The sequence below is a fragment of the Macaca fascicularis genome, chromosome 17 (assembly GCF_037993035.2).
Source record: "Macaca fascicularis isolate 582-1 chromosome 17, T2T-MFA8v1.1".
NCBI classification, from domain to species: Eukaryota; Metazoa; Chordata; class Mammalia; order Primates; family Cercopithecidae; genus Macaca; species Macaca fascicularis.
This window is the reverse complement of record NC_088391.1, coordinates 8389522-8403310: the sequence shown is the minus strand read 5'-3', so window position 1 is coordinate 8403310 and position 13789 is coordinate 8389522. Positions and strand designations below refer to the sequence as shown.

Below are 13789 nucleotides of genomic sequence, written 5' to 3'. Positions count from 1 at the left end.
ATGTACCTTCCTGTCTCCAGGATTTGCCTGTTCTGAACATTTCATATGAATAGAATCATACAATATGTGGCCATTTGTGACTGACTTCTTTTACTTAGCACAATGATTTGTGGGGTTTGTGTGTGTGTGTGTGTGCGCGCGCGTGCCCAGGCGCGTGTGTTTGTGTGGTTATTTTGTTTTGTTGTGTTGTGTTTTTGAGACAGACTTTCTGTCGCCCAGGCTAGAGTGCAGTGGTGCAATCTCAGCTCACTGAAATCTCCTCCTCCAGGTTCAAGCAATTCTCATGCCTCAGCCTCCCGGGTAGCTGGGATTACAGGTGCATGCCACCACACCTGGTTAATTTTTGTATCTTTAGTAAAGACAGGATTTCACCATGTTGGCCAAACTGGTCTCGAACTCCTGACCTCAGGATGCACCTGCCTCGGCCTCCTAAAGTGCTGGGATTACAGGTATGTGCCACCGTGCCTGGCCTGTTTTTGTTTTTTAACAATAAAACTAGAGGAACTTATTTTCTCATAATTCTGGAAGCTGGAAGTTTGAGATCAAGGAGATCAAGGTGCTGGCAGGTCTGGTTTCTCCTGAGACATCTCTCTGTGGCTAGCAGACAGCTGCTTTCTCCTTGTGTGCTTACGTGACTTTTTCTCTGTGTGCCAGCATAATGTTTTCAAGATCATCTATGTGGCAGCACATATCAGCATTTCTTTTTATTGCCAAATAATACTCCATTGTAAGGATCTGCCATATTTTATTTACCCATTCATCAGTTGATGGACATTGGGTTCTCTTTCTTTTCTTTCTTTCTTTCTTTCTTTCTTTCTTTCTTTCTTTCTTTCTTTCTCTCTCTTTCTTTCTTTTTCTTTCTCTCTCTCCCTCCCTCCCTCCCTCCCTCCCTCCTTCCTTACTTCCTTCCTTCTCTCTCTCTTTGGATGGAGTCTCACTCTGTCACCAGGCTGGAGCGCAATTACGCAGTCTTGGCTCACTGCAATCTCCGCCTCCTGGATTCAAGCCATTCTCCTGCCTCAGTCTCCTGAGTAGCTGGGACTACAGGTGCACACCACCATGTTCGGCTAATTTTTGTATTTTTAATAGAGATGGGGTTTCACCATGTTGGCCAAGCTGGTCTCGAACTCCTGACCTCAGGTAATCCACCCTCCTCCGCCTCCCAAAGTGCTGGGATTACAGGCGTGAGCCACCGTGCTGGGCCCAGGTTGTTTCTTTTTGGCTGTCATAGGTAATACTGCTGTGGACATTGTGTGAAAGTTTTTATGTGAACAGACGTTTTCATCTGTCTTGGGTAGATACCCAGGAGCGCAATTGTTGAGTCAAGTGTTTAAATTATGATCAACTCTATGTTTAACAATTCGAGGAACTGCCATACTGTTTGCCAAAGTGGGTTGCACCATTTAAAAATCCTACCTGCAATGTAAGAAGGTTCCAATTTCTCCACATTCTCACCAACACTTGTTCTTATCTGTCTTTTTTTATTTAAGCTTTCCCAGTCGGCATGAAGTGGTGTCTCCGTGTGTTTTTTATTTGCATGTTACTGATGACTAATGATGTCCTTTATCTTTTCATGGGCTTATTGGTCATTTATATGTCTTCTTTGGGAAGGGGTCTATTCAGAGCCTTGGTTGATTTTTAAAATTGGGCTATTGTCTTTTTACCAACCGTAAGTCTTTTAAAAATGTGATTTCTAACTTATACATTGTTATCAATTACTGTGATCCCAGGATCAGAATTTTTAGCTGAAAAGGATCATAAAAACCAAAGTTTAACCTCCTGTGTTGACAGATGAAGAATCGGAGGCTTAATGTGACCTGCCCATGGCCACAACCGAACTCGCCAGTGGCAGAGCTAGGGAGATTAATGACTTACAATAAAAAAGGGGAAAACACAGATGTTTCATGATTTATATTCAAATAAAGCCCCTTTCTTACAGAGAATAACCCTAAGACTTCAGTAGAATAAGGGGCACCAAAGTGGCATCTGGTGGGAGAGAAACCAGGGAATTTGTCTTGAAGTTGGGTTCGACCAGCTAGAACACTGTTTATTTAGATTAGTAAAAATAGCAGTTTTCTAAACATACTCTTAGTCAGACTTTACATTGAGAGTCTTGAGTTTTAAAAGTGACCTCCAGGCTGTCTGGTTCATAATGACCTCTAGTGCGAGTTGGCTCTTTTAGTATCCATCATGGTAGCTCTGAAGAGCATTTGAAGAAGGAACCTCAATCATCTGGGCTTTGGATTTGGTTGCAAAATAAAGCCATCCTTTACTTGGATATGTATTCACCCTTCCCATTGAAGTCAAAGAAAAAAAACATTCCATTTTGCCTAATGAAACTAAGGTGGGAAATTAAGTGTGGCATTTTAGAACAGTCTACATATAGGCCTTCTATGTGAGGTTTAGCATGTGGGAAAGGAGAGGGATTTGTGTCAAAGAGTCATAAAGTTCTGTTCCACCTGCCAGGTAATACAGAACAGAAAAACAACAAAGAAAATACTCCGATAAGATCAATATAGGCTGGGCGCGGTGGCTCACACCTGTAATCTCAGCACTTTGGGAGGCCAAGGCGGGCGGATCACAAGGTCAGGAGTTCGAGACCATCCTGCCTAACACGGTGAAACCCCGTCTCTACTAAAAATACAAGAAAATTAGCCGGGCATGGTGGCGGGCGCCTATAGTCCCAGCTACTCGGGAGGCTGAGGCAGGAGAATGGCGTGAACCCGGGAGGCGGAGGTTGCGAGCGGAGATTGTGCCACTGCACTCCAGCCTGGGTGACAGAGCGAAACTCCGTCTCAAAAAGAAAAAAAAAAAGATCAATACAAAGTGTCTGTGTTCAAATAAGTCCACGTTCACATGTTGGTTTTTTAATGCTATTAGTTTACATTGCTTGACCTTAACAGTTTTTCTAACAAAGTAGCATGGGATAAGCCCATTTTCATGCTGTGTGTTGAGTTTTTTGTTTTGTTTTGTTTTATTTAAACATTAATTTTCCTGATGTATGCCTCTTATGATTATATTGTAATTGACTTTGATGAAAACAGTAGTTCACAGAAGGGACAAGATCTTTTATTGGGAGGACAAAAATCATTCTTTTAAATCAGATTTCTAGGCTGCCATGGGAAGCAGTGGAAAGTTCTGATCCCCATCTGAGCTTCATTGCTAAACTATAGCACTCCACCCTTGAAAATGAAACAGCCTGTGGATTTATTATCTAAATGGGCAATATGACTCTGAGATACTGAGACGACCAAGCTGAGTCCCCCATGCTGTGACTGTGCACGTGTTTATGGGCATGTACATACATATCTATCTTTATATAAATCACTAATAAGATGGGCAAGTGTCTAGCATGCAGTAGATGCTAAAGCAAATGTTGAATCTTTGTTACTCAGATAGGTATATGGACATTAAACTGCCTCAAAGAAATGTTTTAAGGTCTAATAATGTGAATTCAAAACATTTGAGAAATAAATATTTTCACTTTCCCTTTTTCTTATTCGTTTTCCTGTTAAACTATAATCTTGACACTTCCAATAACCTTTATGAGATTCTAGTTTCCTATTAACTGAAGGATAGTGATGTACTCAAAATCACCAGTTACTTGGAAATTTGTTTCCTTATCCTTCTGTTTTCCTTTGTTTTGGTTAACTAGTTTTTATCTAGCTTCCTCATTCCAAGTGCAAAATTCACTGATATTACTGGAGACAAATTATGGAGCAACTTTTTTTTTTTAGAATAACCCCATTTTTGTCAGTGTCTTTTAACCACTCAGTTATGTTGTCTTCTTCTGGTTGGGGGACAGCGTGGGGAGTGCAGACAGGAACAAGTAGAGGGCACACTGTTTAAGAGATCTTCTGTAAATAGAAGTTCTTGTCGGGCGCGATGGCTTCCTCCTGTAATCCTAGCACTTTGGGAAGCCAAGGTGGGCGGATCACCTGAGATCAGGAGTTTGAGACCAGCCTGGCCAACATGACGAAACCCCGTCTCTACTAAAAACCTAAAAATTAGCTGGGTGTGGTGGCGCACGCCTGTAATCACAGCTGCTTGGAAGGCTAGGGCAGGAGAATCGCTTGAACCCGGGAGGCGGAGGCTGCAGTGAGCTGAGACTGTGCCATTGCACTCCAGCCTGGGTGACAAGAGCGAAACTCCATCTCAAAAATAAATAAATAACTAGCACTTCTCTCAGCTGGGCTTTGGGTGGTTCTTTGAAGTTAGCGGTTTCCTCTGATGAGGGTCAGGAGTACTGGTGTTCTAGGTTGCTGATAAAGAAAGATTCATATGATCTGGAAACCGAGATGTGGGCAGTGGGATTTACTTCATGTCACAAACAGGGGAACTGCTTCTTTTCCTGGACGGGAGCGCTCAGCATCTCCAGACAGACCACAGAGAAAACTACAAGTAATGCCAGAATTTTCCACAGGAAGCTTCGATGGATCTTTTCCAGCACATGAACAATTGCTCAATTAAATCCCCAGAGTTCCACGCTGTAAAGAAGGGCAGAAACTCTTCTGGCGTAGTTTCTCAGGGCAGGTGTTATCCATTGCTGGCTGTGGCTTTAGAAAAGCCTGGCGTTTCCACAGATCCCTGATTTCAGGCTACGTGTTGCCTCAAGAAACTCATAAAGATGAGTGAAAATATGTTCCTAGGTACCTGGAGGGGTTGACTTGATCTAGGAGGTTATCTGATAGATCAATGGGATCCATATGAAACAGGGATTTTAATTTAGTTAATATTCAGCAATTTTATTTAGGAGTACTTTGATACCAGGATAAAAGTTACTTTTAAGATATTAATTTCGGCTGGGCTCATGCCTGTAATCCCAATACTTTGGGAGGCTGAGGCGGGTGGATCACCTGAAGTCAGGAGTTCAAGACCAGCCTGGCAAACATGACAAAACCCCATCTCTACTAAAAATACAAAAAATTAGCCACACTGATGACGCGCACCTGTAGTCCCAGCTACTCAGGAGGCTGAGGCACGAGAATCACTTGAACCTGGCAGGCGGAGGTTGCAGAGTGAGCCAAGATCACACCAAGGCACTCGAGCCTGGGAGAAAAAGTGAAACTCTGTCCCAAAAATAAAATAAAAATTTAAAAGATATTAATTTATATCATCAGCAATACCAGAAAAGCATGTGTTAATTTAATATCTTTGAAATTATATACCCAGCAAAATGTTCTGACAGAAGCAGGGGAGGGGAAGTGATTCTCCTAGATGTCGGTGACAGTGGGCATCTGCCACATGCCAGGCAGCAAGCCAGCCTCTTCCACAGCACAGCACCGAATGCACACATCCTGCCTGTGAGGTGGCTCGCAGGCTTTCCATTTCCACTCATGAGGAGCCTGAGGAGCAGCAAATGAAGTGATGCCAAGGCCATGCAGTCAGTAGGTGGAAAAGCTAAGCCTCGGATGCAGATCTTCTAACTGAATCCAGCTTTCTTTGAGATAGTCAAACCCAAGAGAAACGCTGGAGAGCACTGCTGGGCATAACCAGGGTATTTGACACACGTATCTCATCTCACAGATCTGTGTGACCTAATGGTAAAGCCTGCATGACCATTCACTTCAAGCTTCTACCTTTGCTTCCCCTGTTTAAACCGATTTTTTAAAGTAAAACTATGTCCCGAGATTGATGCCAAATACTAAGTTTTCCTCCCTCCAAGAATCTCTTTCTTCTCTCCTGCTAACTTCTATTCCCGCCTAAGGAACGCTAATCCTGGGCCCCTCATCCCCTGCCTTTCAGAGGCATTGCAGCTGCCTGGGAAGACGGGAGGAGGAGGAGGCTGGTGAAGAAGAGGGAGAAGGAGAAGAGAGAGTGAGGGATGAGGGGAGGAGGGAGGTGAGAGAGATCCTTACTGTTAGTATTCTGATTGGTCAATAAGAGCTTCAAGGGAGGCTCAGCCTCTGTAGCACCTATAGTTCAAAAAATCATGAGGCTGTCTGTTAGGCTGTTCTTGCATTGCTGTAAAGAAGTATCTGAGGCTTGGTAATTTATTAAGAGGTATAATTGACTCACAGTTCTCCAGGCTGTACAAGCATGGTGCTAGCATCTGCTCGCCTTCTGGTGAGGCCTCAGGGAGCCCTCACTCATGTCAAAGGCAAAACAGGAGCAGGTGTATCACACGGTGACGGGAGAAACAAGAGAAGTGGGCAGGTGCCACACACTTTTAAATAATCAGATCTAAACGACAGCACCATGCCATGCATGAGGGATCCACCCCATGACCCAAACACCTCCCACCAGGCCGCACCTCCAGCACTGAGGATTATAATTCAACATCAGAACTGGAGGGTTAGATCCAAGCTATATCAGGCTGGGACTGTGAGAAATGGAAGGTCAGAGATTTCAAGGTCATCTAGTCCAATCTCTTTTTTACAGATAAGAGAGCTGAGATCTGGAAAGAGAGATGACTTGTCTAGGGTGACATAACTAGTCACTAAAATGGATATCATTATTGCATCATGCAGAGATGTGTAGATTTTAAAGCACTTTCACCACCTCACTTCATTGCCTCACAACAGTCCTCTGTGAGATGTTTGTCGAATGTCACGTAAGCGTGCAAACAGTTCCCTTTTGACTGTACCACTATAGAGGGAACTCACAGATTATGTAAGACAAACCAAATGGCTTCTAAAACTGATTTTGATTCTAAAGTTAGTTTTCCAAATGAGGAAACTGGTTCAGAAAGGGAAATGATTGACCAAAAATATCATTGCTCAACTAATGATTGCACTAAGTCCAGAGCCCAGGAAAATTTCTGTACTTTTTATTCAGAAAAAAAGATGAGACAGGCCTACAGGACTAAATGAGCCACACTGGAAAAAGTTCAGTATTGAAAATATATTTTGGCTGGGCGCGGTGGCTCAAGCCTGTAATCCCAGCACTTTGGGAGGCCGAGACGGGCGGATCACGAGGTCAGGAGATCGAGACCATCCTGGCTAACCCGGTGAAACCCCGTCTCTACAAAAAATCCAAAAAAAACTAGCCAGGTGAGGCGGCGGGTGCCTGTAGTCCCAGCTACTCGGGAGGCTGAGGCAGGAGAATGGCGTAAACCCGGGAGGCGGAGCTTGCAGTGAGCTGAGATCCGGCCACTGCACTCCAGCCCTCCAGCCCGGGCGACTGAGCAAGACTCTGTCTCAAAAAAAAAAAAAAAAAAGAAAAAGAAAATATATTTTGGATGACACTGACATTTATTCTTGAAAGTTTTTACTAAGTTATTAGATATATGAATATCATAACAAGTTATATATTCTAATATAATTGCATTGAACCTATATGAATCCATTAACATTCTACATAAATAGGCTTTTGGATGTTATTTAGGTCATTTGGTATAAAAGGATATATAATATTTATGAGCAAGGGTAGAGCTAGAAAAAAATTGTGAGTTAAGAGAAATTTGTATTAGTGTATCTTTTGCTTATAAATTAAAGATGCAAGTACATTAAATATGTAAATAAATTAAAAATGGAAAAACTCACCTTTATGGAAAGATAACTAAAAAGAGGTTAGAAGGCAACTTATAAATAACACATTTTAAAAATTTGTTTTTCAGGATCTAGTTCAGGTTCAAAATTAAAAGGTCCTGAACTGAGTTTAAAAGGCACCCAGCACGTCACGCAAGCAGGCCAGACACTGCATCTCCAATGCAGGTAAGTGACTGTGTTGGTTTGGGAATAATCTAGTCGCCATGCCTAAGGCATAATCATTCCCTGGCAGAGTAAAAAGGTAGGGACCTCAGTGATCTCCTGTGATCTGCAAAGTGCAAACCATACCCTCCAGCTTCCCATGAAAGGGGATTCATGGGGAAGGGAGAGCATTACTCACTCAGGGAAATGGGGGAAGGGATGCCCAGATAGTTCTGCATCTTCATTCTGAGTATTGTTCTGCAGCTTTTCTGAATGTGTTGCTTTCCCGTAAAGAGGAAGATGACTACACTTAAGAGAGGACTTCCACTTCCTAATAAAATGAATACTTAGGAACTGGTGCTGAGCCCAGGGCCCAGCCATAAATACGTTTTGTTTTCTTATCTGTGATTGCAGGGGGGAAGCAGCCCATCAATGGTCTTTGCCTGAAACGGTGAGTAAGGAAAGCAAAAGGCTAAGCATAACTAAATCTGCCTGTGGAAGAAATGGCAAACAATTCTGCAGTACTTTGACCTTGAATGCAGCTCAAGCAAACCACACTGGCTTCTACAGCTGCAAATATCTAGCTGTACCTACTTCAAAGAAGAAGGAAACAGAATCTGCAATCTATATATTTATTAGTGGTAAGACTTCCATTTTCTACATTCTGTTTGCTGTTGCTTTGCAATGAGTCATAAATCTACCCTGGTCCATTGGAAGGATTGCTTTCCTAGTGAGTGTGAAAGAAACAGGTTAGGAAAGAGATTCCATCCTAGTTGTAGACACTTTCATGAATGTCAATTTTAACCAGAATTGTCAAGGCCTGGTCAGTCACTTGTGTGCTCCACAAAGAGAGAGACTGGTCTGTATAGGTGACCTCTGTACCCACAGCTCCTAGCACAGTATGTGGCCCACAGTTGGATGAATAAGTGAATAAAAGGATTTTAGTTCTATTCCTTAGTGATTGAGAAGCCCAAAATAGAATACATGATTTTTGTCATTTAACACAGCTGCATTCTCTTATATGTTGGAACTGTAAAATACTGTTGTTTCTACTAAATTAATAAACACAATGTTGCTGTTATCTTGAGTGTTATTTAACTGGTTCCAATGGACAATGTTGTATTATTTCATGTTCACTGAGGAACTACTACAATGACATGAGAACTGGCACTGACCAGGATACAGTGCAAAGGGCAAAGGGTAAAAATGAATCATGTTTGATTCATTCTTTATGGTACTCGTAAAAAAATCATTTTCATTCATTCATAATTTTTATGATACTGTTTTTTCTTCCTTCGAGAATGAACAAATGAAGTAACATTCAAAGGGAAGAAATGCAAAATCTTTTAAGAAGTAGAAACTCACAGTAAAATCGGAACCCTGAGAAAGAATAATAAAAATGGCCTGTCACTTTCTTCTTCCTTGTTTAGTTCCAGTCAATTTTCACATCTTGAGGGATTAAAGAAAAAGGCACACACACACAAACAAGGCTGTAGAGAACACGAAGCAATATTAGTAGGCATTTCAGACACAGAATCAGGTTTAAAAAAAAAACAAAAACAAAAGAAAACAACCAACCATCAACTTCAATAGCTAAATATACATTGTGGGTCTACCTTCTGGTGAGTTCAAGAACTGGGTCTTTGCATTGGAGGTAGTACAATAGAATTAATGTTTTAGTGAGGTAGTTTTTTTGTTTTTTTGTTTGCTTGTTTTGTTTTGTTTTGTTTGAGATGGAGTCTAGCTCTCTCACCCAGGCTGGAGTGCAATGGCACGATCTCAGCTCACTACAACTTCCCCCTCCCAGGTTCAAGCAATTCTCCTGCCTCAGCCTCCCGAGTAGCTAGGATTACGGGAGTCTGCCACCACTCCCGGCTAATTTTTTTATTTTTAGTAGAGACGGGGTTTCACCATGTTGGTCAGGCTGGTCTCGAACTCCTGACCTCAGGTGATCCACCTGCCTCAGCTTCCCAAAGTGTTGGGATTACAGGCATGAGCTACTACTGCACCTGGCCATGAGATTTTTTTTAATTTGTAAAATAAGGCAACTAGACAGTGTTTTCCCTGAGCATAACATGTACATATCCAGATTCAGGATTAGTCTTAGGAGACAGCAGAACAGTTGCCTGTTATTGACAGTAACCTCTTTGTAGCTGCCATCAGCCTGATTTTGACTGAGCCACTTTCATGTCCCCAATCCTCCAAATTCTGTTTTGACATTTTGCACTTGGTCAGCGGGTAGGTAACTGTAAGGGACTAACCATCCAAGCAGTTTGCCATCAAGGGATGCAGTCAGCTCACTTCCACGTAGGAGTGGGAGGTAGGCCGGGGACCTTTGCTTGGGGAAGTCATCCCGCTTCTAAAGCAGGGATGAAAGGATGGCAGGCAGGAATGAGGAAGGGTGGAGAAGGTGCAGCATTAACAGCAGAAACTTTCAGAGAGGTACTTTTGCAGCTGAGGGGGAAAGAAAACATGCTTGATAGTGGTGGAAAAAGCCATATACTCAGCCATCTGTTCCCTTTCTCTAATTCCACATAGCATATTGTGTTCTTTCCGACATTTGTGGAGAAAGGAAAACACTGCAGTGAGTCACAGACTGCCCCTGTCTCTCTAGGGGAGAGGGAGAAAAATGCACTCATTCTAATATTTTCATAAAACTTTCTCCTATGGGTTTATCAGTCTGACTTGCAAATTAAACACTTAAATGAATAAAAAGAAAACTATCTCTTTTTGTTTTCTAATAAACAGTGTTCAGCTATTTTCACCTTTAACTCCTCAACTATTCAATAGACACCATGGCTTTATGGAGCCAGGAAGTACAAGCCTCTCCACTCAGTCCCCTACTATCACAAAGGAGAGACACTGCTACTTAGAATTAGTTCCATTTCAACTACACAACAGAGCAGATCTGGCAAACAATCATGACTTTGAGTGTCAAATTCATTGTTCATCTAAGCCCTGGGATGGCACAGTCCATGTCTGTCCTGGTTACTTTTATCCGCAATGTGCCTCCCTGGTAGAGAGCCTTGCACATAAACGAATGGATTAACAGGTGCTGTGTGGAATACCATGTTAAAATTGACATTGAGGATAAATTCCAGGCTTAGTGGGAAAAAGTGCCATGATTGATTATTGATGTCTCATGTAAGACTGTGGGGGAGCAGTGGCCATTAGGTCATGTATTTATCGTGTCTGCCTTCCTGTAATAGTCCACAACCATTCGCAGAAAATTACAAGTTCCAATATCATAAAACACTTGCATAATTTGCTGGACATCAGGAAATTATCTATCACAAAGATTGTTTTTGGATAAGGAAGGATTGTGAAATGCATTGTATTTCATAGGTTATTATGGAATACACACATATATATACAAACATATACTGTGAATATTATATGAGCTCATTGGAAAAATTGGTATGATAATATTATGAGACTACTATTTTTAAATAGCACTGATACTAAAAGATGTTGGAATCAATAATGGTAACCATAGAAGAGCCTTCTGAATCTTGTTTGCTAATTGATTTAATCAGCAAATATTTAGGAAACAGTTACTATGGGCCTGTAACTGTACTACTGTCAATAGTAACACCTATTTTGTTATTTGTTTCCTGGTAGGGTGATATTGGTCTCATAATCACACCTTGTTAAAGTCCAAGATAACTGTGATATAATCCATTAAACAATCATAACTTTTCCGCGGAGCCTAGTATTTTATATATCTCTCTTTTCATTATTTTATTAACTCTCTCTCTGAGAAAATTTGATCTTCTGCTTCCATTGTTACTGAACACTTCCATGACAGGTTTATTTTAGTTCAGGAGCACAAAACTTATCTCTGATGACTCAGAGCATTGTCTCTGGCACTAATAAAACTCCAACCATTTCCTAATACACAGCTGTGATTATTCGCCAGATATTAGCTTGGTTATCATGTATTTATTATTGTTGAATATTTACTTTAGAATATGTTTGCGGGATTTCAGCCCCGATAAGCATCTGCAGATTATTGGGATTTCATTTTATTTTTCTCCAAGGATGAGTAACCGCATTTAGACACGTCTTTTGAAAAGGTAGATTTGTAGTCTAATAGCGTTTTAAGAAAAAGAATCAGGAGTGCAGCTCTGTCTACATATCATGAAATCCAGCATGCAAATTATGAACAAACTGTTACTTAGGCATTATTGACTGCCTGCTGCGTAACAGGCACCGTTCCCACCTGAGCACTGATTAGGATATAACCTCTAATATGTAATGCTCAGAAAAATCAATATCAGCACTTTGTCATTCCAGCTTGTGTAAATCCACCAAACCTCTAGCATAATGTAGTAAATCAGTTTAAGCACCCAAGTAATTATATTTAACTACTTTACTTAATTACCAAATTATCTAGTAAATTTAAGTTTCCACCAATACAATAATTTCTTATATTTATTTATTTTCACTTAAACAAATGGTTTCATTTACTTTATGCCATTTAATCCTCACAACCATCCAATGAAGCATCATTCTCTTCATTTTACAAGCGAAGGACCAAGAATCCACTTCACATCAGGGCTCTGTGGGGAGTCATGGGAAAGTGCTAGCACTGGAATAAGGTGGTCAGCTTTTCCCTTCACATTCTCAGTGGCAGGAGGAGATCGGAAGGGGCAAGACTGAGGCAGGAAGACCAGATAGGGGCCTGCTCTGTGCATCAAAGCAGGTGGAAGGCGGTGTCCCGAGTTCACTTTGGTTGTGGTGGGGAAGGTGAGTTAATAGAATTGGGGGATTCATTGGCCTTGGTTATCAGAGGTTTAGTGGCTGAGGGAAAGGGGAATCAGTGTGACACTCAGAATCCTGGAAGGGGCCACTTGGTCCCACAGCCAGGTGGAGCTTTGCCACACTAAATTACATTGATGCAAAGGCACCATCATTATCATCATCCTCTCTGGATATACCCTTGGTATGGCTTTTGAATCATAATAGTGGAAAATATGGTATACATTTGTAAAAATTGCTTTCTTAAAAATGAATTGAATATAGCTACAAAATACCAGGTCATAAACAAAAAGTTGAAATGGAACTAATTACAAAGCACCTCCTAATTATAACAGAATACAATTCTTCTACCAATTTCTAGAAGAATATTAATGTTGGGGCTATTTAGGAGAACCTCATCCCCTTGGAGAGAAAAAGGAGCACTTTTGCACTTCTTTTCTGACACTCTGGTCTACACAGGAAATTGGCTCTAGGTCAGCCTTTTCTCACAGTTAGAAGATTTCATTGAAAATATTATTGTAATGTGTTAATTATGACTGTAAAGTAAGAAAACTGACCAGACAAGTTTTTTAATGGCATCTCCAAAGTGTTTAAGACTTGTCAATATCTTTAATTTAGTTAGCAAGACCTTAAACTCAGGGTGTTGAGCTCCCAACACCCCACACCGTGAGGTTAGTTTATCTCTCTCTCACTAGCCATAAGCTTCTAGGGTCTATTTAAACATAATATCTCCTCTTGAAAAATTATAATCGAAAAGCAAAAATGATGGGGGTGGGTGGATCCCTTCTAGTTCATCCCTGTAAAAGAAACTCATCTCTTCTCTTCTGCTTCTCTTTACTTGATTGTTTTCCTCTCTGACTCTATTAAAGTCAATGGGTTGGAGCATTTTTACAACAAATTTTTCCACAGTTGATTTCCCCATATGCATAAAACTCATGAGATTTGCATAGCAGCATAATTTGAGGTAGAAACATTATCGGATGCATTGGGAATATAACTGAAAGCAGTAGAATTTCTAACAACTTAGATGTTCTGGGAAAGAATAATAATTATGCTTTTATATAAACGTGTTTAGTGGGGGGAAAATAAAAAGCTCTACCTGGCTATGAAACCTTGAGCGAGTAGAAATCCTACCAGTGCAGATATTCTGATTCTTTTTTTATTTTTATTTTTACTTTTATTTTTAATTTTTTTGAGACAGAGTCTTGCTGTCTCACCCAGGCTGGAGTGCAGTGGCGATTCTGAGGAGGATGCAGTGAACTCATTTGTACTGAACTTCAGTTTTCCTTAAGAGCTTTTACTTAATTATCTCTGAGAAAAAGGGAGTTGGTATTTCTTCCATGTTATATATGAGAAAACAGCCTCAATTACTTGCACGAGCTAGACAGCGCTCATAC

General features: G+C 41.0%; 1 protein-coding gene and 1 long non-coding RNA gene across 6 annotated transcripts in view; one reads left to right on the top strand and one right to left on the bottom strand.

The window, feature by feature from the left end:
- The window catches only part of FLT1 (fms related receptor tyrosine kinase 1), a 196091-nt gene that overhangs the window by 20417 nt on the left and 161885 nt on the right, over positions 1-13789 (top strand). For all 5 annotated transcript variants that reach the window (XM_005585555.4, XM_015439110.4, XM_065533117.1 and 2 more), the window contains exons 2-3: positions 7559-7655; positions 8046-8272. In XM_005585555.4, coding sequence (XP_005585612.3) covers positions 7559-7655; positions 8046-8272 — 324 coding nt within the window. The remainder of the gene's footprint in view (positions 1-7558; positions 7656-8045; positions 8273-13789) is intronic.
- Positions 1-13789, bottom strand: part of LOC102146113 (uncharacterized) — a 256037-nt gene that overhangs the window by 109126 nt on the left and 133122 nt on the right. The gene's annotated exons all lie outside the window — the stretch shown is intronic.